Below are 24,495 nucleotides of genomic sequence, written 5' to 3'. Positions count from 1 at the left end.
CCTTACACAGAGCACTCCACAAACAATGTGCCCTAGAAAATGGGTGCATGTATATTTAGTGTTGCCTAGGGAATCATCAGGAACAGATATTACAGTAGCCAACAAGTAGTCACTTCTTGTGTTCCAGGGAGTTCAGACTGTTTCCAGCCCCTCTGATCTAAAAGGACTCCCTTATGCATATCTGCCTTCTCATACTTGCTGGTAAGTGAGACAGGGATTTAAAGATACCGAATAATTTCATGTTGTGCTACAAATACTTTTGCATTCCAGTTTTGGGAAGAACTGTCCGGGAACACCTATCCATGGGAGGACACTGGCACTCAATTGATTGACACTGGGTGACACCCGATGACAATGCATAACCCTTGTCTGTTTTCTGTCTCTCTGCACCCTCTTCAAACTCCCCTTGAGAAAGTCAGCACTGCTTTTAGCTGCAGATTTGGCACCACACATCCATGTGCAATGAGGCTTTGGCGTGGAAAGAAAGCTCAGCCAGCCATATCTCTCCCATCCTATCTGTTACATGGTGCTGTTCTGTGCTGTTTAACGGCTGCTACATTCCACCTAGAGGTGGTTGTACTGTAGTAGGGGGGAAATGATCTGTACATATTCTCTCTCTGATCCTCATTGAGATGTATTTTCCGCATAATTGTAAAGAGGTTTGTGAAGAAATCAAGTGTCTTTTATCATGTACCTATAATGTATCATGGGATATACTACATACATGCAAATAAAGTAAATACAAATTAATATTCATTACGAGTGCCATTTTAGACTACCGACCCTCAATCCAGTTTTTGGCCAGTTCTGTCCTATATCGCAACCAGTACTTGGTATATAGAGATTCTACCAGAATTCTTGGTTTTAAATAGATTATTAGACACAAGAGATGAAAAAAGACCCATAGTCAAAAGATGAGGTCCCCAACCAAACCCTCAGATCCAAAACAGGCTGAACATGGGAGTATTCAAAATCAGGACCCTGTGACTGTTGGGCCCCCTCTCTAATTAGGTCACTTCTAGCTAGTGGAGAGTTGATAGTTTCCTACAGCGTATACCCCTGTGCTTTGCTCAGTCCGGTTTAAAATGACCTGGGCAACAAACCTCCCACCAGTTCCCTTGGGAGACTATTCCAGACTAGAACATAATAATCCCCATTTAACTCCAGCTCTGCACCTGTTGTTCCAACACACCTAATGATTATGCTTGACACACACAAGAAAGCTGCTATGCTTCTGAAACGTTTAGTTTAATCCAGCTGGTGAAAATGGAAAGTGTAACAAATATCTACCCTTCTCATCCTCCATCAGAGTGGTGACTGACGGCAGAGGGATCATCACTGAACAGTAACAATAGAGATCTAAAATATCTCAGTCATAGCCTATTTTAAATACAGGATAGAACTATGACAACAGTTGGGGTTGAACCCAGGACTTACAGAACTAAATGCCTCAGTCACAACTATTGGAGCTAAAACATAAAAACAGCCATACTGGTTAGATCAAAGGTCCACGCAGCCCAGGATCCTGTCTTCCAACACTGGCCAATGTCAGGTGCCCCAGAGGGAATGAACAGAAAAGGTAATCATCAAGTGATCCATCTCCAGCTTCTGGCTAATGGCTTCCAGCAAAAGAATGTCAGGAATCAAACTCAGGTCTCTTAAAAACCAGCCCATCACCCTAACTACTAGACCACCATACGTACTACACAGTTAAGAAGAGAGTGTTGGGTAGAGGGCCACAGAAGCTCCCTTTTTGCTCCCTCTGGGTGGGAGCCAGAGATGGCCTTTTAGCCAAACACTTCAGAACATTGAAAGTCCAGGTTTGCTTTGAGTTGTGGACAAAGTACATGGGCATTCTTACTTCTCCCCAAAATGGGTCTCCCTCCCATGCTTAGTGTGATGTCACACAGAACCCCCTCTTGTATTTAGAAGCTGTATAAGACTCATCTCACTTATATGGACCAGCCCCTAGGAGGAGCGGGGGACAAAGACCATATTCTTAGCCTAGGTGTCATTGGCAAATGTTGACATTTTAATGCCAGCTGCATTGTCTTTTTGCTCTGTGCTGGTTATTTTTGGCAAAGCTTACCTGTTGCTTCGACCATTCCTTCCAAGATGACCACGATTTCAAACTCCTCCTTCTCCAGCTGGGCACGGGACATCTCCCAGAAGGGGCTCTTCTCGTTGATTTCATGTGAGATGATGAGTGGTGAAACCAGGAATAGCCTGTCGTCCCCCGTATCAAAGCCCACGTTGATGTCCGTTTGGTTCAAGGGAATAAACTCCCCTTCTTTGGTCTGTTTGGACTTGATCAACTTGGCTCTAATGGAAGCCTCAACAATGTGGGAATTCCGCAGGTCCCCGACCCGGAACATTAGACAGAGCTTCTCATCCCTGATAGAAATCACTGCATTGTTGGAAAACATGAGGGTCTCGGCCCTTTTCTTTGGTTGGCTGATTTTGACAAACATGCACCCTACCATGAATGCATTGACAATGGAGCCTAGAATAGCCTGAATCAGGAGCAGTATGATGCCCTCGGGGCACTTTTCAGTGATAACCCTGTAGCCGTACCCAATTGTGGTCTCGGTCTCAATGGAAAACAGAAACGCGGAGACAAATCCACTGAGATTTTCAACACAGGGGATCCAGTTCTCATCTTCGAGATGGTCCAGATCTCCCCGGATGTAGGCAATAAGCCACCAAATGAACCCAAAAAACAACCATGTGACAGTATAAACCATGGTAAAGACAAGGAGGTTAAAGCGCCACTTGAGGTCCACCAGAGTAGTGAAGAGGTCGCTAAGGTACCGGTAGGTTTCATGGACATTTCCATGGTGCACATTGCATTTGCCACTCTTCTCCATGTAACGCTGGCGCGGCTTCTTGATTTCTGCTGCCAGGAGACGGGTTCGATCAGTGGCGATAGGGACATAGTCCCGCGGTTGTCTGGGAAACTTCTTGGGATCCATGGGTGTGACTCCAATTTCCATGTCCTGGTTCATGAAGATCCTAGAATCTCCAGCCATAGTTGGGCTAGGGCAGGGTAAAAGGAAACAACATTTAAGACATCGGGAAAATAGCTTTGCCAAACCAGTGCTGCTGTCAGATTACACAAAGGGGTGATAGCACACTGTGCAACATCGACACCATATTGAAAAGCTTTGTCTCCTAATCATAGAATGCTGGGCACAAGTGCATCCTGCATGAGAAGAGCTTTTTGGTAGGGCCATTCCCTCCTTCTGGTATTATTTTTGACGCCTCTTTTAAGGTTAAATAATGAGAAGTAATTATTTAGCACCTTTAGCATTACCTCATTTATAGAGAATGCTAACGGAGTGAAGCAGGAGTGGTGAACTACTTGTTTTGAATGGCCCCTTTCCCTTGGTAGTAAGTTTGCACGTACCTTGTTACGGATTTGGGTCAATACTTTTTTTTTTTTTAAATGAAAGCTCTTTAGGCTTCTTTTATACAAGGCAGGGAGGGATGAGAAGTGAAGACAATTTGGACATTTTCCAAAGGGACTAGTGATTTCTGGTGCCTCAATTTTTGGGGCTCAACTTAAGAGACCTTGAAGGGGCTGGTTTACAGAAAGTGCCGAACACCAACCTTCGGCAAATCAGATGCCCTTGAAGGCAACTCAAGTTAGGTACCCAAAATCACCAGTCACTTTTGAAAATTTAGTTTCTTAGATCTCTTCTAAAAGGCCCATGGTCTTCGTCAAAATCTTTTCTTGACTAATTATAAACAGATGATGATATGAGCGCCCGTCACTCCTGTCAGGTTACAATGTACAATCATCTTCACCGAACATTAAAATGATAAAGTAGATATTGCTTTCTTTAATGGAAACTATTTCTTCTACTGAAAATCAAGAATTCCATCTTCAAACTCAGGGAAGAGAAAGAGTTTCCTGTGCAGAGCTGCCTAAGAAGCCTTCAGTATATCAAAGAGAAAGAGTAGCAACATTCTCCATGATATGCGCTCTCTGCAGTGTCCTTAGCAAATCTTATTAAAACCTAACCAAATCTATTACAGTTCTATCTTTAATCTTCTTATGCATCTGCGAATGGGAAGAGGTACAGAGATACAATTAAGAGTGTCTTGGGAAAGACAAAGCTTAAGGCTGAGTAAAGTGGTTTCAGTTTTTCAATATAAAAAAGTATTAAGGGTGGGTGGGAAGGAAGCCGAAAGACAAATAAACGAGGCAGCGAATTTCTGCTTCCACTGTATTGCAGCCAGTTCTGCAATTCCCAGCAGGGAATTTCTCTTACCCCTTGTATCAAAGCTTACATAAATCAACCAAAAGCAGCATTTCCAAAAAGCAGCCAGAGTTTATTGATGGAGCCACGTCTACTGGTTCACTACAGCATGGGTGCCAGTGATTGACCAGTTACCTGAGCCAAGATAACAACCTGCCTTTGTAGTTGGAGCAAGAGAGTGAGAGTCTAGAAGACCTGGGTTCTAGTCCCAGTGATGGCAAGTTGGCTCCCTCAGCAGAGTTTTTCCTATACGGGAGAAGGAAGCACATGAAAGGGAGATGTTACTGCCACCAGGTGTCCCCCTCTGCAAAGGGGGAGAAGAAAAATACCGTTACTGCAGCTATAGCCAGTGGGCTGCTGGACCTAACTTCTCCTCTGCCATCATTTACCAAACTCTCCTGCCCTCCCAGCACTGAAGCATCAGAATACCCAGCATTGCAGAGCCTGCCTGGTGATGACTGGTGGCAGAGTGAGCTATGTAGCTATTAGCCTAATGTTTTCTGTGTACTGCCCCTTTAACTCTCTTGCAACGTCAGGTCTGATTCTCTGCCGCCTTGCATAATGCGTGTCCATTGACATCTGTGCCCAGTGTGGGTGTCAGAATGGCAGGGTCCGTTTACCCTCCCTTTGTAAATGCCAGTGGCAGGTGCACGTCAGTGGAGAATCTGCATAGAAACAGTGGTTCAGTGCAGTGGAGATAGGTGCAGAAGAAACACACTGGATAGAGACTTTCCCTTTATTCTTTCTTTGCTTGCCCCCCTTTTTTTTATTAATCTAAAACCCTAATTATTGAAACCTAAAAACCAAAACAGGTTCTGGTTGCTTGAGGGGTGTGGAAAGGAAAAAAAAAAGTATCCACTTTGTAGGCAAATTTGTGCATGATTTCAGTCAAAAAAGAAACGGTACTAAAGACAATAGTTTTAGTTGTTAAGGGTATGTGAAGTGAAATTCTGCTGTCAGTGACACTGAAAGAGAGCACGGCGTAGCCCAAGACACAGATATGAGCGATCAGATTCTATACAATGCAAGACAGGAAAAGATCAAAATCTGGCCAGAAATCAAAAATCCCTGCAACCCTGTCTCGTGCAAAACAGCCTGGAGAGACTAGCTGTTAATGAAAGGACATTGAAACCTGCCATAAGCAAAAGCACCCAGGGGACTGGCAAAAATTGGTTGCTAGGACAGCTGGTCTTTAACTACAGGTCAAGTGAAATTGTTCGGGAAATCTTGGGGATACTTAAAAGAGAGCCCTCAAAGCAGAAGTGTTGCCTGTTGCAGGTGAACTGTACTGCCCATTTCACTGTAATTAGAATTTGTCCTAATATTTAACCTTCATTTCCTCTGTTGCAGTTTAAGTCTCTTCTAGCTGAGTGATACAAGTAATCGATCACAGTCCTCTTCATGTAGGAGATTAATTCCTCTTCTTAAAGGAGGAAGCATGATCTAGCAGTTAGAGCACAGGGTTAGGAATCAAGAGACCAACCTGGGTTCTATTCCTGGCTCTGTCCATGACCGACTTGTAACCTTGAGCAAATTGCTTCCCCTCTCAGAGGCTCAGTTCCCATCTGTAAAATGGGGGATTAACACTACTTCTATTTATAAAACTAGGCAAATATCATTGTAAGTCTTGTAGGGAACCTCCCCTGACCACAGAGGTTTGAAATCGCCCATTTGTCAACATAACATATAGCAAAAAGGGAGAACAGTACAGATCTAAGTTTGAATTCCTCCTTTATTCCACAGACATAACTACCCTCCCCATGCACACACATCCCCCCTGGTTAATGGTAATTGAGTGCAAGCAGGCAAGGGAGAATTAGCCTTCAGTTTGTGAAGCACTGCTCTCTCTCTAGCAGTAGATTCAGAGATTGGAACTGCCTCTGATGGTCAGTCACAGGTACCACTATGTTTCACTGGCATTTACTGTCCTTGGTTAAACAAGGCCAGGGTAATAAAAATGTCACTTTTGTACAAAGCCACATGCTCCTTTTAGACAGGCTGCCGGAGCTGCTGCAAAAGGAGATGAGAGTCGGTGCATTATCAGTTCGGCAAAGAGGCCTTTTATCAGGCTTCTCGGTATCGCTCAGCTTTTGTGCAGATGCCAGACTTGAGGAGAGGAGGGGGCACTAAGGGAAAGGATCTTAGGTTTGCTGAAATAGAACGAGATGGCTTTTAGATGAACTTCAGAGGGCATCATTTTCCCATGGCTGCTTCCATACAGAGTCGATGTACCTCTTGCACCTCCTCCCCCCGAAACAAACACCCCCAAAAAGTCAAGAGCGGATTTCTGTTTTCTTAGCAGGGTTAATTTTTTTTTCTTGTGAAGAATTTATGTCAAATCCAGATTTCATTAATGGCAATGGGGATTTCATCATTAACTTCAATAGGGACAGGTTTTAACATTTTTCTTGGAGGGGAAGGATGGCCTTATGGTTAAGGCAAAAAGAGACAGGACTCAGGAGAGCTAGGTTCAATTTTTACCTCTGCTAGAGGCTTCCTACGTGACCTTGGTTAAATCACTTAATCTCTTTGTGCCTTAGTTCCCTCTTTATAAAGTGGGGATTATACCTCTTCCTTTCTTCCACCCTTTCTTCTGTCTTGGCAGTTGGACTCATAACCCTTTGGGACTGTTCCTTAACAGGTGTTTGTACAGTGCTAGCATGGTGGGACCTTAATCATGGCTGATGCCTTTAGGCACTGTGGGAATTGTTTGTATAATATAATAAATAATAATAATAATAATAATCTGGCAATGTATTGTGTGAGAATCCAGAGAATCATAAAAACAGAAAGAAAATCTAAACAAATCCCTTTTTGTCACCTTATTACAATGGTAAGTCAAATTGGTTTTTCCTTAACAGAAACATATCGTTCAAAACTTTCCACGGTCATGTGAACCGTCTGTCCACTAACCATAAGACGTTTATATTTATAAAACTACCACCCCTTAGGGAGCAGAACTGCCAATCTCTGTTCCAGAGGGGTTTGGAATAGTGGGCTGGGGAGCTGCAATGTAGATCAGGACAGAGACGCACTGGTAGTTGCATGGGAGCAGAGGGCTGGTTCTGCAAGTTTGGATTGACGTGCATTAGCAGAGCTGCGTGGAGCCCCGGACTGGAATATCAAGGGGTTCTGCAGGTCAGGACTGTGGTGCACCAGCAGAGCTGCGTGGATGCTGCACCTGTCTGCACTATGCCTCTTTCTAAATTCGATCACTTCAAAGCTGTAGAAGCCAGGCTGCACAATAACAATACAGGAATGGAGTCTGAGAGAGAGGCCAGGGCAGAGGGACAGGCAGTCAGTCAGGTACAGTAATAGACTGCTGGATAAACACTCTGATGGAATGATTATTGCTGAAAGAGCTGTTCTTTTGCTGTCCCTCTGCAAGTGCCACATCGAATGCAGCCATAGCCCTCAATCTGAGATGCAGAGTCCCTTCTTGTTACATCACAGCAATCAAAGTAAAGTACCTGACTGAAGGAGGCCCATAGAGGTGGATCCCTATCACCAGGAACAGATAACAGACAGATTTGCAGGCAAATGAATTGAAACAGAAGAGTTCAGAGAAGGCAAACTGAGCAGAAGCCAGGGTGGAATGGAGGAATGCCATTAGGGAGGGCTGGCCCTTGCAAATCTATTGGGTAGTGGATGCATGCTAGAGAGATGATTATTGCCAAATGGATCTTTATTTCCCTGAAAGAAGGTAGCTTTCCATTCACTTATTTCATTTATTGCCTGTTCTTCATGAGGGTGAATCTGTCTGTAGAACCTAAGTGAAAGTACATGGGAGAAACAGACCGACCCGACCGACCTTGGGTAAATCAATTCTTTTCCCTATGCTTCCATTTCCCTATCTGTAAAATGGAGCTAATGAGACCTGCTTCCTTTGTAAAGTGCTTTGAGATCTATGGATGAAAAATACTGTGTAAGAGCTACTCTGTTGTTATTAATAGACAAGGCAAAACATTTAAGAAAAACTATATAGGAGGGAAACTGACAGCACTTCAGCGATAAACATGCGGTTCATAGCATAGACGCTGAATTACCTTGTCTCTCTCTCTTCTCCCGCCCAATAATTCCTTTTTAAAGTGTAATCTCACTCAGCACCAAAGTATCAAGGTTCCTTTCATTTCCTCTGAGTTTTCATTAGCTTGGAAGGATCACTTTTCTAACACATTGACAAAACTGAGTGCCAATTTACAATAAAATCCCTCTGGGGCTGCAGGAGATACCTACCCACGGAAACAAAAGGGGGCTGATTGATGATTAGTTGGGCAGCTACCAAAGGAAGTGAGATGGCTTTGCTGTTTGTTACAGAGCCAGGTTGATGACTGCTTGTCTGCTCAGAGTTTGTTATGCTTAGGAATATTGTAACACAGGCTGTTCGGTCTTTCAGAAAATGGGTAGTAAGAAAATTTCTCTGGGCAGAAAGTTGGCAGAATATGGGGAGAGACGAGGTTTATGGGTAGTTACACTTCTTTGTCGGTATGCTTCCTGTCTGTCTAGCCCTCCGCCGAACCCTGGATGATCAGCATGCTAATATTCCAGAGCTCTTTTGTCCTCAGTCAGGTTCCAATATGGCCCCGTTGCCATAGTGTTTGAGCACCTCGCCATTTCAATGCATTTATCCTCCCAATACCCCTGTGAGGCTGGGAAATGCTATACATCCCATTTGACAGAGGGGGAACTGAGGCACAGAGAGGCTAAAGGACTTGCCCAAAGTCACACAGGAGGCCTGTGTCAGAGCAAGGACTTGAACCCAGAACTCCCAAATTTGAGGATAGTGTCTTGAACACTGGCCCTCTCTCCTTTCCTTCCACTGAATAAAAGCCTCACGGTTTCTTGTATGGCTGAAAATTGTTTTGAAAAAGAAAGGCAACATCTCCTGTATCCCATGGAGAAGGGACCTCCCTCCTGTGCTGAGTCAGGACCACGTAAACCTAGACCATCCTTGACGGGTGTTTGTCCAACCTGTTCTTAGAAACCTCCAATGATGCGGATTCTACAACCTCCCTTGGAAGCCTATTCCAGAGCTTAACTACCCTGAGAGTTAGAAAGTTTTCTCTAATATCTAACCTAAATCCCCTTTGCTGCAGATTAAGCCCATAACTCTTTGTCCTACCTTCAGTGAACATGAAGAACAATTGATCACATAACTTCAGCTGATCATATATTATCTTCATACAGAATGCCCAATGGATTTCAGAGTTGTATAAATACAGCTCTAGCTAATGATCTGTATTCACACCATCTTCTGCAAAGAGCCCCTTAGCTCTCACCTGCAAGCAGGGTCAGGACTGATTGGTATCGGTATGGGAGAGCAAGGGAATTCCAAGTGCATGTGGTCATGGAAAGTTGCCCATGTTGCCATGGGAAGTGGTGTTGATTGTTGAATAGGTGACGCTTACTTTTAAGTCAGTACTGAACCAACGTCCCAGATGGCTAAAACGGAGGCACAGAATACCTGGCCCAAGACCAAACAGTGATTCAATGGCAGAAAGGTTTTCTGAACTATCCTATATACAATTAATTGAGTGATACTCCTACTATAGACAACTTCAGTTGCTCAATGAAACTTGTAATCATTCTCTATGAAATCTTATAGATTTTTAGAGTAATTTCTATAGAGCTTTCTACAGCATCTCATACCCACTAAATTAGATAGGGCTTTTTCACCAGAACCGCTTCAGAAAATTTTACACCAATAATGGCCTCTGCCTAATTAGACTAGGGGCCAAATCCACAGCTGGTGTAAACAGTTGCAGCTCCATCAGATTTAATGGAGTCAAGCCCATTCACACCAGCAGAGAATCTGACCGTTGTCCTTCTATGAGACAGAACAAATTGACATCTTATTTTGATTGCTAGGGGTTAAAAATTCTGTTTTTACTGCTAGCTTTTTGAAAAATGGAATAAACTAAAAAAATAAAATCTGTTATTTTATTTCTATTTATGCCAGCTTTGTGGAGAGTAGGAGGGGGCTGTGAATGCATTTTTTCCAGCAGGAATTAAAGCATGAAAAATCATATGTAAAATACAAACTTGTGGGTGTATTACAAATATACCGAGGTTACTCTAATAAAAATACAGCAAAGGAGCTAACATTTTAATGAAAAACAAAACAATTGTATTTTTCACAAAAGATAGAGACTGGGAAATGCTTTATGAGCTGTTCTAATGACCCCGCAAGCAGCCTGTGAATTAACAGAGCAAGTGCTGTTTTATATAAAATAATGACCGGCGAGCATGTAGTTACCATAATATAAAGACCAGGGAGTGTATATTGCCTGGTATAATGACTGGCTTAGTGGGAGTGTAAATATTGCAAGGGGTGGATGGGGGAATGTAATTAGTACAAAATAACTAAGTGGGGAGTGTGAATAAAACATAGTATGATGAGGGATGCATGCATACACTGATGTTCAGAGATCCTTAATTGACTCGCTAATATTCAGTTGATGATATAAACCAAACCTGAAAATAAGCCTATTTGATCCAGCGTTATTCCAAGGAAGCGGCTCTCCCCAGGGCTGGGCTCTCCCTGAAGCAGCTCCGCTTCCCATACACTTGTCCCACTATCTACTTCTGGGAATGCCTGTTGCCCTTCTGATGTCTTTGGGGAGCTGCCAATGCCCCATCTCCCAGCTCATCGTGAGTTACTGACCATCATCCTGTTACTGGCAGTTCATGTTCTCTGGATGCCCCAAGAGAGAACCGGGTTAAGGCGTTCCCCTACCCAGGCTATGGGGAAACCCAGGCACAAATACTTCTGCTGTTGAGCACATATATTATTCAATTCTCCCATCCCCAACAGTAATCAAGAGTCACTGTATAATCCTGTTCCTGCTTGGAAAACGGATGATAATATGACCACTGCTTAGCACTTCTACAGCATCTTCCTTCTGAGGATTTCAAAGATGAACTGGCTAAGCAACCCCCCCCCCCGCCACCCAGTGAGATAGGATGGTACTGTTAACCCCATTTCACAGAGAGGGAAACTGAGGTACAGACAGGTGAAGTGACCTGCCCAAGGTTACATAACTGGTTAAGTGTCAAGGTGCAGATGGAACCCAGATTTTACTGCAAACGTCTGGGCGGCTCTTTAGACCAACAGGAAAGGGCTATCTCTAACGTTAAAAGGTTCAGAGATTTGGCTTGGATCAGCACTTAGAATCCTGCCTGCTTCTCTGGACTCTTCAAAGATCCTGGGGCTGCGCAACTGGGCTGGAAGACTTCTTAGCCTGGGATCACTGATGGAATTCAGAGCGAGGGGGAGGAGAATTGAGCCCAAGAAGTTAGACAGCCTGCCCCACTTCTAGACACGCTTATCTGAATGACACAAAACTTACTTAGATCCTCTCTAGCTGTCTGGACTGGCCAATTCACGGTGGAGAGCTAGTGCGAAGGTCCAATTTCACTTCTCCCCACCCTCAAGCTTGTTCCACTACAGTCCTAGCACAAAATAATTTCCTTATCTAGGGCGCAGGCTCTGTTTGCTTGCAGGATTTCAGAGCTGGGAAGCCAGATTGTCAGCTCTTTAGGGGAAGGACCACCCTTTTGTTCTGTGTATGTACAGCACCTAGCACAGTGGGGTCCTGGTTTATAACCAGGGCCCCTAGGAGCTCCAGTAATACAAATATTGAATAATAATACTAATTAACCAACCCAGTAAAGGCCAGCTCAGACCCTGGCCCCTGACGTTCCACCCTGGGTCAACCCCAAACAAATCAAGCTGGCTCCGACTGCTGATCAGTCAGTCCTGTGATTAGCCCTAAGACATGATTCTGCTGGGAACTGGCTCAGAAGTGTTACAGCTTTGCCGGTTCCCAGGCGGCTCATGACACACAGTTCACCAAGGAGTGAAAAATAGATTGAATAAAAGTTAGGACATTAGGTCAGTCCAGCATGCTGGAAAACTGCCAAGCCGGGGGAGTCAGAGTGCCCTGGGCAATCACCTCAGACAGCTGACAAATAGGCCACCCTGATATGCGGCATGGCCACATATGTCCACAGAACCAACTGGGATTCCCCAGGCACTAAGCAGCCTCATGCACTTCAAAGATTCGTTTTAATAACAACAACAACAAAGCAGAAGCTAAACTCCAGCTGCTCTTTGAACCCCAAATGAAACAGTAAATGCCCTAAATTTACAGTTTAACCTTTAACCCCAGGTGCAAACCCAGAGTCGCTCCATTGGCTCCAGGGCTGGGCAGCGCCTCTCTCTCTGGTCCTTATACAATGCCGATTACCATAGTATGGGGGTGCCTCACAATTTACCCTCACAACCCCCTTCTCAAAGCGACAATGGAGTGTCCAAGATCAGAATCCGGCTCCCATCTTCCCCAATAGTCCCCTGGCAGTTAGACAGCACCTATTTACCCGCTGTCTCCCTCACGCGGCTGGGTAGAGCATCCTTGTGCTTGGCTGACCGAGGAACCGGTCCACTGAAGTCCTCCTGCCTTCTGGGCAGCAGCCAGAGAAGAGAAAGAGAGAGAGAGAGAGAGAGAGATGGGAAGCAAATAAACAATAGGGTAACTTACTTGCTAACAATGGCTCTGCATCAGTCTTGCTCCCTCATGCTTTTGGGGGACCCGGTGGAGACAGAACTGGGAGGAAGGTAAAAACAGTCGCTGGAAGGGCGTCCGGTCCATGCCATCACCAAAGCATTGGGGTCTTCTTATCCCAAGCTCTTCCCACCCTACCGCCTCCTGCCTGGTATTACAGAACATTTATGTTGTGCTGTGGATTTAAGTGCACACATCCTCTGCCCCTAGCCATCCCAGGCCTTTGCTGGCTCTGACAGAGATGCCATGGTTCCCCAGACCATGGTGCTACTTTTGCCTGTTAAATCTCCCTCCCTTTGCCTGCTCCCTCTCTCTGGCTGTGTGTAGTACAAATGAATTCTCCGAGTAATAAAGCTACTTAAAGGGCCGGGGAAGGGAGGAGGGAGAAGAGCTGTGCACATGTGATCAGGAGCATCATCTGTTCTGAATGAACAGGAAAGGGAAAGGTGGCTGAGAGTGAAAGCAGAAGGGGAGGGAGGGGTTTGGGCCACGTCTTTGCACACAATAGGCCAGTCTGGGGAGGGGTTGGGGGAAATAAGAGGCTCCTTCATTTCCTTGGCAAAATGCAAAGGATATTATGCTCCCCTATCAACTGCATGGTCTTTGCTCTCCCTGCTAATTCTGTGCGTGTCTGCGACCCAATGCATATGCTGCACCCCTGTCTGTCTGCAAGGTTCTGAGCTCCCCCGTTTCCTGTGCCCTCCTCTGTTGTGCTGGTATTTTTTTTTTTAAATCATGCAAACAAAGGCAGATCTTAAAAGGGAAGGGGAAATGCAGTAGCTGGAGCGCTGCAGAGCTTTCAGAGAACTCGTGTGTGTTCATCAGTGCTGTGAAAAGCATAGTGGGTTTCTCTTCTGGGATGGATCAAGGAGTGGAAAGGGGGAGGAGACAGGGAGAGAGTGATTTATCTGGAGCTTGGCTTTTGCACGTCAACTATCAGATTGGTGCGCAAGGACTCGCCCTGCAGCGGGGGTTCCCTCTGGTCCAGCTGGATCAAGAGGCATGTTCCCCATGCTCCCCCTGGCCTGCTTGCTTTCTTGGCTTTGATTTGTATAGCCTTCATTTGAGAATATCACGAGCAGTCCCACTAGGTTTAATAGGAGATTTTATCTTCTGGCAAGCAAATGTCAGGCCAGTTGCAGGTGTCTGACTGAGGCCTGGAGACTGAAGGTTAGCCACAGAACAAGTCACGCCAGCACAAGCTTCCCCATTGTGCTCCTCAATCCTAGCCCCAGAACCCCACTTCGTTTTTTAGTCCTGGGCTCACATGCGTCTCTCTCAATGCATCTCGCGCCTGAGTGTCTGCACTCACTGTTATTCCAGTCATTCTATCCCCACATAGCCCTGCTGACACACCTTTGCTGTGCCTAGCAGCATCCCTCCTGCTGCTTTCGCACCAAACTTGCAAACTCCCCTGAGCAAAACCAGGAATTTTCTCCAGTGGACAGTCAGATCATGTCATCACGTTTGCAGCAATGAATAAAAGTTGCGCTGCTCCCTTCCGCCCCATGCCCAACTTCCCTCTTTTTTCCCTGCAAAATTGTTGAGGCAGGATGGAAAAGCATTTTGCTCTGTTTGCAAACCTCCCAAACCTGGGCCATTGTTTGTTGGTTTGGCCAGCAGTGAGAATTTTGTGTGGGCGTGTGCTACTGCTGCTTGTCAGAGCTTAGCTGCCGGGCAACTGGCTCTCAGTCTCCCAGTCCACATGGATACATTTCCCTTGTGCTATTTAACTCCTCTTTGTTGCTGCCAAACGTTAGTGGGCACCAGAAAAAAGTGCTCCCTCATCCAAAGTGTAAATGTCATGTGCATTAATCCCAGGTTCAATGGCATCATAAGGAAAGATGTGGGCCTAGGTGGTCTTGATGTGAAGAACATGCCCAGGAGATATTACCTCTGAAAGGAAATCCTGATCTCTGGTTTTCTAGCAGGGACCTGCAGGGACTAAGGGCCAAATTCACAAGTGAGTATAAGTCAGTCTACAGGGAGCTCAGGATGGAGCTAGATAGACTTTCCCTGACACTCAGATGCAGTCGGCCAAGTTCAGACATATGCTGAGTTGTAAGCTACACATTAGCAAGTGGGTGTGAGTCAAAGGGAGTTGCATAGGAGTCTAAGCTGGCATGAGGCACGTGCTAAAGGCCCAGGGAACGTATAAGATGGTACAAGGTAAGAACCCCCACCCTACTTTCATTTACACCTTCTTATATCTTGTATGTAAGCTATACCAGTTGAAACTCCATTACACATTGGTAGCAGCTGGTAAGTGGTCTAAGAGAAACAAACAGTGGAAGGGCGGGTGCCTTTATTTATAAATCAACCCTGAATTTGGCCCTGGTAGGACATTCTCCAACAAACATTTTTCCTTTGGAAAATGCCAATTCATTAAAAGCAGAACATTTTGCAGAAGTGTGTTGATTTTGACAAAATTTCATTTGGAAAAATCCTGGAATGTAATGTTCCCATTTTCTGTTTTGAAACAACCTTTGGTTTCAATTGCTTAAATTTTTGTATTTTATATAAAATCACATAAAAAGTCAAAGTTGAAATGAAACATTTCAGTTTTACCAAAATGGAACAGTTTGATTGATCCAAAATGATTTCCCCCCCAGAATTTCAGTTTGTGGGAAATTCAATATTTGTTTGTGTTCTGTTTCAGACCAATTTTTTGGGGGGAAATTTTGGAATTTCTTGCAAAATGGAAAATCCCACTCTAGTGTGCAATGCATAAACCCCTTCTTATTCAACCCACAGCCAGCCTGGAATAGTATCAGTTTTGAAACTTCAAAAAGTGTTGGCCACACTAATCAATAGGAAATACTCGCAGCTTTAAATAAAGCTCAGTAAACGAGGATCAGAGGGTCACTCGGGTTTCAAAATCATGTACTTAAACTCACTTCCTTACCAGCCTCATTACCAATGTTTTAGGACCAGTTAAAGTGAAAGAATGTTACTTTTTGCATTTCACACTGCTTAGACAATGAGACTAGTCAGTTGCACTTCTTGGCATTCATGCACTAGGCCAGCGCTGTGATGTCTGGGATGCAAACACTGCGGAGGACTCTTTAAATCCATGCACCACCAATAACAAAGCTGTTTCCAGAGAGGTTTTAAAAGCACTGTTAATGAAAAATCTCCAGTTATTATTAGGCTAGAAGTTAGAACTCCCACCTGTTAGAAAACGAGAGATCAGTGTTGTCCCTTCTGAGATTTAACATCTGCTGGGCATGTTCTTCACAGCAAGAGCTCCTTTTACCATCTAGGTCCATGTCTTTCCTTATGATGCCATCAAAAACGGGATGCATGAAGTATGAGGTTATTAGCTTACAGAAACCTTTGTTTGGGGCCTAAATGATCTGATTATCCCATTTAGAGTCAAACTTAGCCTATTGGAAAAAATGCTGAGCAATGATACCTACATTAGATGGTATCTAATGATACCTATTAATTAGACATGTTTGGGAGACATCAAAAACTGGATAAGAAGAAGTGGGTCCAGGTTTTTGAGAAACAACTGGGAAATGATTCGTGGGGAGACCTAACCACACAGTTCAGTTTAGGAGAGGCTCTGGTTTAAAGCAAATGGGAATTGGATGAGTTAGGGTGGAGCGGATACTTTTGGGCATTCACCTCTGTAAACGATGGCCTCCTTTGAGGGCATCTGCCTTCAGATTATTAACATGGTCCACAGCTTCTGGATATATAAAATACCACAGCTATGAAATGTCTTTTTCCCATCTACAGCTAGCAAGAGGACACTGCCCCCTCCTGTCTGATTCAGACTGCCGCCTGGAGGTGGCAAGTGTGCGAATCGCCATGGCTCGTCGCCGAAATGCTCTGTAGAGGCTGCCCACTTTTATTACAATTAGTGCAGAATGCAGTAACCCATCCACGCAGCAACATAGGCCATGGAGAACCCATCTGCCCAGCGCTCCGCTCTCCGCACTGACTTACCATTCAATACATGGCTGAATTCAAGGTATCAACTTTTACCTTCAAAATCCCTCCATCAGACTGGTTCAAGTTCCAGTACCTGAGCATTGTCCTGCATGATCATAACCTCCCCACCCTCTCCATGGCAGCTACATTGAATTGGAACCATCAGCCCTGGGAGTAAGAAAGCCATGGGTGCAGAAGACAGAGCTTTCCCACCAACAGGCCCCGAGTAGAGCAACCCCTCCCCCACATATCAGGAAGAATGCAAGTGTTGTATATGCAGGAATCAATGTTCATTAAAGACAACCTTTGCACATTCCTTGCATTAACACTGAATAGTTTGCATTGTGCATGTGTGACCCTTGACTTTTGATGATAGAGGCCAGCCCACCCTGGCTAGATATGCTGCAGAAAGAGGCAACTCCTCTGCGGTAGGCGGAATGTCACAGACAGCGTATCAAAGGAGCGGGAACCTCCTGAAGTCTTGATACAGGTGAAGCAAGATCTCACACCAGAAATCTCACAGACAGGATATGTCTGTATCCAGCTGACCCCACATTCTTAATCCTATGAGATTTTATGTAAAATAAAATCACTTACCTTTGCAGTGCCTCCCCTTTTGTTCTGTGGCAGGAGTTGTTTATATTCTCGGAGAGCAAGTTCCTAGCGGGGATGGAGCGCTGGCTCTGCCTCTTTTGGGACCAGGACATGGCTCCGGATGCTGTTTCCAGCACAGCACTGAGGATGGTGTCACCTTCACACAGGCATCAGCTCTGCTTCTTTCTAAAAAACCTTTCAATAAAATTTGAAATGACTTTTCGTGCTAGGGAAAGCTGCCAGACTGACTGCTGTGGAGCGTGGGGTCCTTTATATCCACAGAGCCAAGAGGGCATGTGTAGCATGAAGACGTGCTTGCCCCATTACATCCCCCACCAACACACCTCAACTCCGAACTGAAGGGACCCCCTTTAAGGGTGAGAGTGGGATGCAGGCTCGATGGCCCATCCAGTCCTCAGGCTCTCTACTGAAAATGCCGACAAGTGGACCAATGATAGAGCTCTTTCTTGGACGAGGGTCCCTTCCCACCTACAATTGGACTCCGACCAGCCAGCCTAATTCACACTGTTTTGCATGAGCGACGTGAGATTGCTTTTCAGACAGTTAAAATAAAAACCTTCCATCTTTCGAGCTGGTTCCCACCTTTTCCCTGTCCAGAGACTGAAGCTCTAGTGATTAACAGGCAGCGCCATCTGCTGGTGCTATGTGGTGTTGATACTCATCTTTGCCCACAAATAGTGATGGGGTGGGTTGCGGGGCATGGGGGGGGGGGGGGGAGGAGATAGAAGTTAAAATGAATGGGAGCATGGACTAGCACAGCTCCCGCTTTAATCCCTGGCTCGGGGAAGTCACATTGCCCCACAATTCCACCCACCCCATTGTCTTATACAGTCAGAGCTAGGTGTCCTGTTTCAATCCACATTAATGGCCTTTCAGAGTCCATTTCTCTACTTTAACCACTGGATGTGGGAACATATGAACAAAGTTTGGATTCTTTGGGCTTGATTCTCTGCTCACTTACATTGGTGTAAATTTGGGGAGTTTTCCACTGATTTCAATGGAGTCACTCCCAATTTACACCAGCAAGAGACCAGAATCTGACCCTTTCTCTGGGTATTTTGGCTGCCTGAGGCTACATGCTATTAAATAAGTGATAGCAATGGGGTTGTGCCAAATACGGGATCGATCTCATCTCTCATTTATTAGGTGTGCACCCCAATGCCAATATGTGTGTGTTTCATTTTGTAAAGGCCTCAGGGAGCCATTTATAGGGCTGAAATTGTGGAAGATCATGGAACTTTTAGTTGCTGGAAGGTGAAAATAGCATTACAGAACAAGCCTTAGCATTGTTTTGGTAAAAGTAAATAGCTCTGAGGAAATAAAAATAAAAAAGAAAAGTCTCCAAAAAATCAATCACAAACACCAGTTTTGGTTTATTCTGGTTCCTGTAGAATTCAAATGCTGTGGCCAAATTTTTATGAGCCTTCGTGGAGATGGGCAATATACCCCCCCTCTCCCAAGGCTCAATCACACATCCCCCTTGATGAGGATAGACTGTCTTATTGCCCATAAGGGATATTGTTCAAATCTGTCTCTTTCATGGGCACCAATGACAGGATCTATAGCTTGCTCTGAGTCAGCTGCATCTGTCTGCGGCTTCACATCTAGCACAGGGATAGGAGAGTACTGGTGCCTTCAGGGGGCATTTTAATTTGTTATGTAATTTGGTCTCCAGGAACTATGGATGTCACTCCCCATTTATCAGCCATTAACCTGGCATCATATTGGGGGGGGGGAAAGGGTCAGAAGAATCAGCACTGAACTCTTAAAGCATCATTTCCAACTCCCATCTCCCTCAATGCACTTGAATGAGACTGAGGTTTCAATGAAGCTCACAGGAATCTCAGCTAAGTGACTGAAAACTAAGGGGCAGTCAACTTCTTTGACTCAAGGTTGCTCCGTGCTTTGGGATTCCTTCCATCCTCAAACTCCAAGTGAAACTCGGAAGACAGGAACCTGAGCAGACCAGGGAAAGAAAAAAGTTTCTGTAGCAATCCCTGAGAATCAGAATTCCCAGTGTTCCACCCACCTCTGCTAAGGAACAAGTGGAGGAGTCTGCCTGCACTGCCTTTGATATGGTAATGAGAAGCTAATGTTTACCTAGGGAAATAGACAGTTCTTCCTAAAGATATACAGGACCGTTGTCTGGTATGAATCCAGGCCAAACAGTGATCTAAACTTGATATTTTTTAATGGTTTGGTCACTCACAAGTATGTTAGTTTCAGTCCAATTCCTAACTCAACCCCCCCTCACGCTCAACACCTATTAGACCCTCGTTTTGCTGACTCAGCAGAGAAGCAAATGGAGCGTGAGCTCCCCTCGCAGCCGTAGTGGTGTCCCTATGGCCCGGGGCTGAGGCACATTGTGTGGGTGTGTACGCTTGCACTGTTTGCGTAGAACACGTTCTATGGATAAGCCATGACTTTGGTCTCTAGGGCTGTCTAGCTATCAATGTTTATGAGCACAAAGACAAAAACGCATTAGCAGCAGTGCAATAATGTGAACAACTTTATGAAAATAGATTGAATTTCCTCCCTAGGTTGCCAGGATTCAAAGCAATCACTGACAAGAGTAAGTTTGTTGGTTCTTTCATCTGGGTACTTTATTTGCATAAACTTTCACCTTCCAGCTCACCCTGGGTTCTCCTCCTTGACTTGCTCCTCGGATCCAACCAATTCCAGCTCTTTAGCCACTTCCTATAAGATGGGTTCCACCTCTCTGTCCTGTCTATATGAAGGTATATATATGGACCTAATTCTTGTAGCATGTAGAGTGCCTTCCAGTCTGTAATGTAGTTATCCTCACAATGCCCTTGTGAGATAGACAGTGCTCTTACTGCCATTTTACAGATGGAAAATTCCGGTACAGACAGACTAAGGCCCAGATCAAAGGGATGTAGATGTTTTCAGTGGGAGTTGGGCACCTAAATATTTTTGAAGATCTGGGCCTAACCAAGGTCACAGAGTTTGTAGTAGAGCGGGGAACTGAACCCAGCCATCTTAAAGCCCAGCTACTGCCCTAGCCATGGGACCATCCTTCCTTAGGCCATCAGGTGCTACATACAATGTACATTAGTAAGCCCCATTTTACACTGTTTATGGTTTCAAGTATCAGAGGGGTAGCCATGTTAGGCTAGAGCTGTAAAAAGCGGCAAAGTCCTGTGGCACCTTATAGACTAACAGACGTATTGGAGCATAAGCTTTCATGGGTGAATACCCACTTTGTCAGATGCACATCTGATGTCAGACATGCGTCTGACGAAGTGGGTATTCACCCACAAAAGCTTATGCTCCAATACATCTGTTAGTCTATAAGGTGCCACAGACTTTGTTGCTGTTTAAGGTTTCTCTCTCTCTCCCGCCCGCTCCCTCCCCTTCAGCCAGTCCCCCGCACCTGCGCTCCGGCCGCGCCACAGGTCTTTTTTTTTTTTTTTGGCGCGCGCTTGGGGCGGCCAAAAAGCCAGAGCCGGCCCTGATTGGGAACATTCCCAGCAGTTTTTTCAAGCAACTTCAGACTTAAGGGAACCATTTCAAGAATGTATTTCCAGGCCATGCAGCAAAATTTAACATTTATAAATGCATGAAAGAATCCCCTGGCCCAGCAGCAGCACATAAATGACTGTAAAGAAGAAATAAAATACACAATAAAAATACATTAATATTTCAAAAGTACCATAGACTGATGAATGTTTCCAGCTAAGTCATTCATACATAGTTCAAATAAATAACTGTCAAAAGGAATTGCATTTGGGGGGTGGAGGGAGGGGGATGTTGAGGAAACTATGTTTCCCTCACCAATGAGGCAGTAGTGCCCACTGAATACATATTGATTTGGGGTGAAATTCACCCAGCACAAAGATTAAGCACCACTGAAGTCCCTGGTTTTAAGGCCAGAAGGCACCAATAGATCACTTAGTGTGACCTTCTGTGTAATACAGGCCAGAGAATTTCATCCAGTTATTCCTAATAGCCCTATAACTTATGTTTGACTAAAGCATATTTTCCAGAAAGGCACCAGGTCCCTAACATGAGGGTTCAAGTGGCATATAGACCTTGTGATGGCCCTCTGCACACAGGTGAATTTCACCTTAAAAGATTAACAGTACTTACCAGTATACAAGCATTAATTTTTGCAACACTTGTGAAGTAGTGGTATAACTACAATCTACACTCACTCAATTTTGATTAATACTGTAGTATTTATGCAAGGTGCTTAGCCTTCCCTTTCTGCAGATGGGGAAATAGAGTCAGACAGACTAAGTGATGTGACCAGGGCTAAAGAGGAAAGACCATTGCAGGGTTGGGATTGGGACTCAGAAGAGCTGGCTGATAGGTCTGTGTATTGAATGCTACATCGTGCTGCTCTCTGGAGTCCCAGAGACAGAGTGTGAGTGGAAGAGGTAGAGGACACCATTTTGAACACCATATGGGCTAGATCAGTCTGTGTGACTTCCACCCCATGCACAAGCCTATGCACCCATCCATGTTTATGGGATTTACGTGGTGCATACAGCTTGCACTAGCATAGGGCAAATTTCTGCCTCAGTGACAGCCATGTACAACTGGAAAAGAGGAATGCTACCCGGGAACAAAATGCAATGTATTCCCATAGTGAAGTTCTGTCTTTTACTACAGGAACCGGTGATCTCCTAGGGCACTTGAGGTTTCTGAAGAGTCAGGGATGATTTCTGCCCTTAGCACGTGTGTGTGTGTCTGTGTGTCTCCCTCCCTCCCCGTACCAAAGTTGACAGGAGCTGTGAATGCACCTCAGGAAAAGATCTGACTCTAAGCCAGTTCTTTATAGATGGGAGGTTACCAAATGCAACAGACATTAACATTACCATGTACCTGGCCTTTGGCACATGACAGCCTCTGCTACGACTCAGAAACTGTTGCTTGCGAGTGGAACTTATCCATCTCCTAATACATCCCTGGAGATAAAGATAGCAGAGCATTCAAATGTTAGCTTGGCTCCTTGAATCACTGGGCAGGCTAATGCTAGCTGTCAAGGATAGGTTTCATTTTGCAACCGTGGTTCAGTCGCCTTCTATTTACCAGCAGCAGTGTAGTTCAGATCCACCCCCCAAAAATCACACCACATCCCTACAGACATCCTACAGTGAAAAAGCACCTGAAAGATCAGACCAACTGCACATGGAGGACTAGGGAGGACCTTAAGCACGTTCATTTATGAAATTAGAAGCACCAGCTGACTTCTAACAGGGGCTCCCATCTCCTAAAGGGTAAGCCTTTGTGGAGTTCCTTCTCAGACCCCACAAAAAGATCTGGGAACTGACTGTCCTAACTGCAGGATGGTAGACTGAATAGAGCATGGGACTCCAAAGAACAGGCAGCTGGAACTACTGATCCGAGAACCTCAAGAGGTTTGAGATAGGGTTTGCTCAGTTCCCAAAAGGTTCAGATGGCTGGAATCCTTAGGATGGAAGGTACCCATCACTGGGCATTCTCACCTCAATATAATCAAGTACCAGAGCAACCTCAAAAGGAGCACAACTCTCTTCTCTCCAAACCTCCCAGGTTAGCAGATTCTCATCTGAGATTTTGGTTATGTTGCTGCTTGTGGGTGGGTTATTGATGACTTGAGAACAGACTTTTCCAGCACAGTCATTTCTGGTCCTGGCTAGAGGCAGATGCTGCTGAAACTGTCAGTAACAATGAAAGGATAGCAAACCGCTTAGAAACATAGAAAAAGCTCAGCTCCAGAAATGAGCAGGCATTTAAGGAGTAGGAGGGAGTTACTCCCCTACTCCTGAAATCAGTGTTCCCATCCCTGGCAAAGCCCTAGGTCAACCTCTTTAGTGCTCAGCAGTGAACACACTACACCAGGGAGACTGCCCATCTCACTCAGGAGAGCCGAGCAGTCTATAGAGGAGCCAGACCATAGACCGTAAGACCCTGTAACATGGGAAGCCCAGTCCTGAGCCCCCTCTCATGGCCAGAGGTCACTCTACAGCACCCCCACTCATTTCCCCCCTTTTCAGGGCTCCTTTAAGATCTCACACTTCAAAGGTAACTCAAACCACCCCCACAAGGGGATCCATTTATTTACATCTCAGGTTCATACTGGCCCTCCAGACGCCAACCCTAGTTCAGTCTCTATCTCCCCCTCCCCCCAGTGATCCAAAATAACACAATCTTTCAAACATAGACTACAAACTCACACAGCCTTCAACCCAGTTTCTTCCTGGCACAGCCCCACCTTCCTGAGGGACTGTCTTTCTGCTTCCTAGGATTTCCTTCACCAGAATTTGTTCTTCTCCACAGGTCTTTCCAGTCTCTCCCTGTTTGGATAGGTTCTCACTCCTGGTTTCCCTGCCTGGAGAGTATTCTTCACTCTATCCTGCTTCTTGGCTTTTCCTCAGCTAATTCCAACACCTTCTTATTCCCTACAGCACCTACCAACATTACTCCCCCCGCCCCCTTCTCCTTCTGGGGCTTTCTGCTCTTTCTATATTGGAATCACCTGATTAATCTCAGGTTGGGCTCATTTTGTAATCAGGGTTGGCTTAGCCCCAGGCGCTCCAGTCGATGGGGCAAGCCACCCTGTTCCAGACCCAGTGCCATCCTGAAGAAATCGGGTATAACTGCTCAAGAATTTGATATGGCTGCATCCAGGTTCCCAGGTGGGCAGCTAAGCCATCTTTTGTACCACCATAGCAGTGTAAAGTAAACAGATGGGAACCCAGAATTGGGCCCACTTCCTTTATATTCTAGCACAAGACACTTAGTAGAGCTGGTCAGGGATTTGGATCATACTTTCAAGCTTTTCTCTGCACCCACATGGAAGAAATTCACTTCTGAAATCCTGCCCTCATCACGTGACACCAAGAGCTGGGCCCCTAATCACAGGTCTCTAGTGCCTATACCTGGATCTAGCCCTTGGAGATGGTAATCCATTCTAAAGATAAATTTAATACAGACACCTTCTATATGGAAAGAAAGGCATCCAAAACTCCTCTGCTGGAAGGATAAGTGGGCTGATATAGGCATGACGGAGGGAATTAGAGGCAATGAAATATTAGGAATTTTCATGGCTCCAACATAATTTAAAAGGAGAAAAATACTATGATATTCTGTAACAACAGTAAAACCAA

At 45.1% G+C, this 24,495-nt stretch overlaps 1 protein-coding gene across 2 annotated transcripts in view; it reads right to left on the bottom strand.

Moving 5' to 3' along the window:
* The window catches only part of KCNJ5 (potassium inwardly rectifying channel subfamily J member 5), an 83,921-nt gene extending 70,657 nt beyond the window's left edge, over positions 1-13,264 (bottom strand). The window contains exons 1-2 of one of the 2 annotated variants that reach the window (XM_034754745.1): positions 12,803-13,264; positions 2,090-3,036 (exon numbers count right to left, since the gene is read on the bottom strand). In XM_034754745.1, coding sequence (XP_034610636.1) covers positions 2,090-3,029 — 940 coding nt within the window. In that variant the 5' untranslated portion in view covers positions 3,030-3,036; positions 12,803-13,264. The remainder of the gene's footprint in view (positions 1-2,089; positions 3,037-12,802) is intronic. The other variant, XM_034754744.1, reaches the window with a different exon arrangement.
* Positions 13,265-24,495: the final 11,231 nt, after the last annotated feature.

This window comes from Trachemys scripta, chromosome 21, assembly GCF_013100865.1.
Source record: "Trachemys scripta elegans isolate TJP31775 chromosome 21, CAS_Tse_1.0, whole genome shotgun sequence".
NCBI lineage: Eukaryota > Metazoa > Chordata > Testudines > Emydidae > Trachemys > Trachemys scripta.
This window is presented reverse-complemented; position numbering and strand designations above follow the sequence as displayed.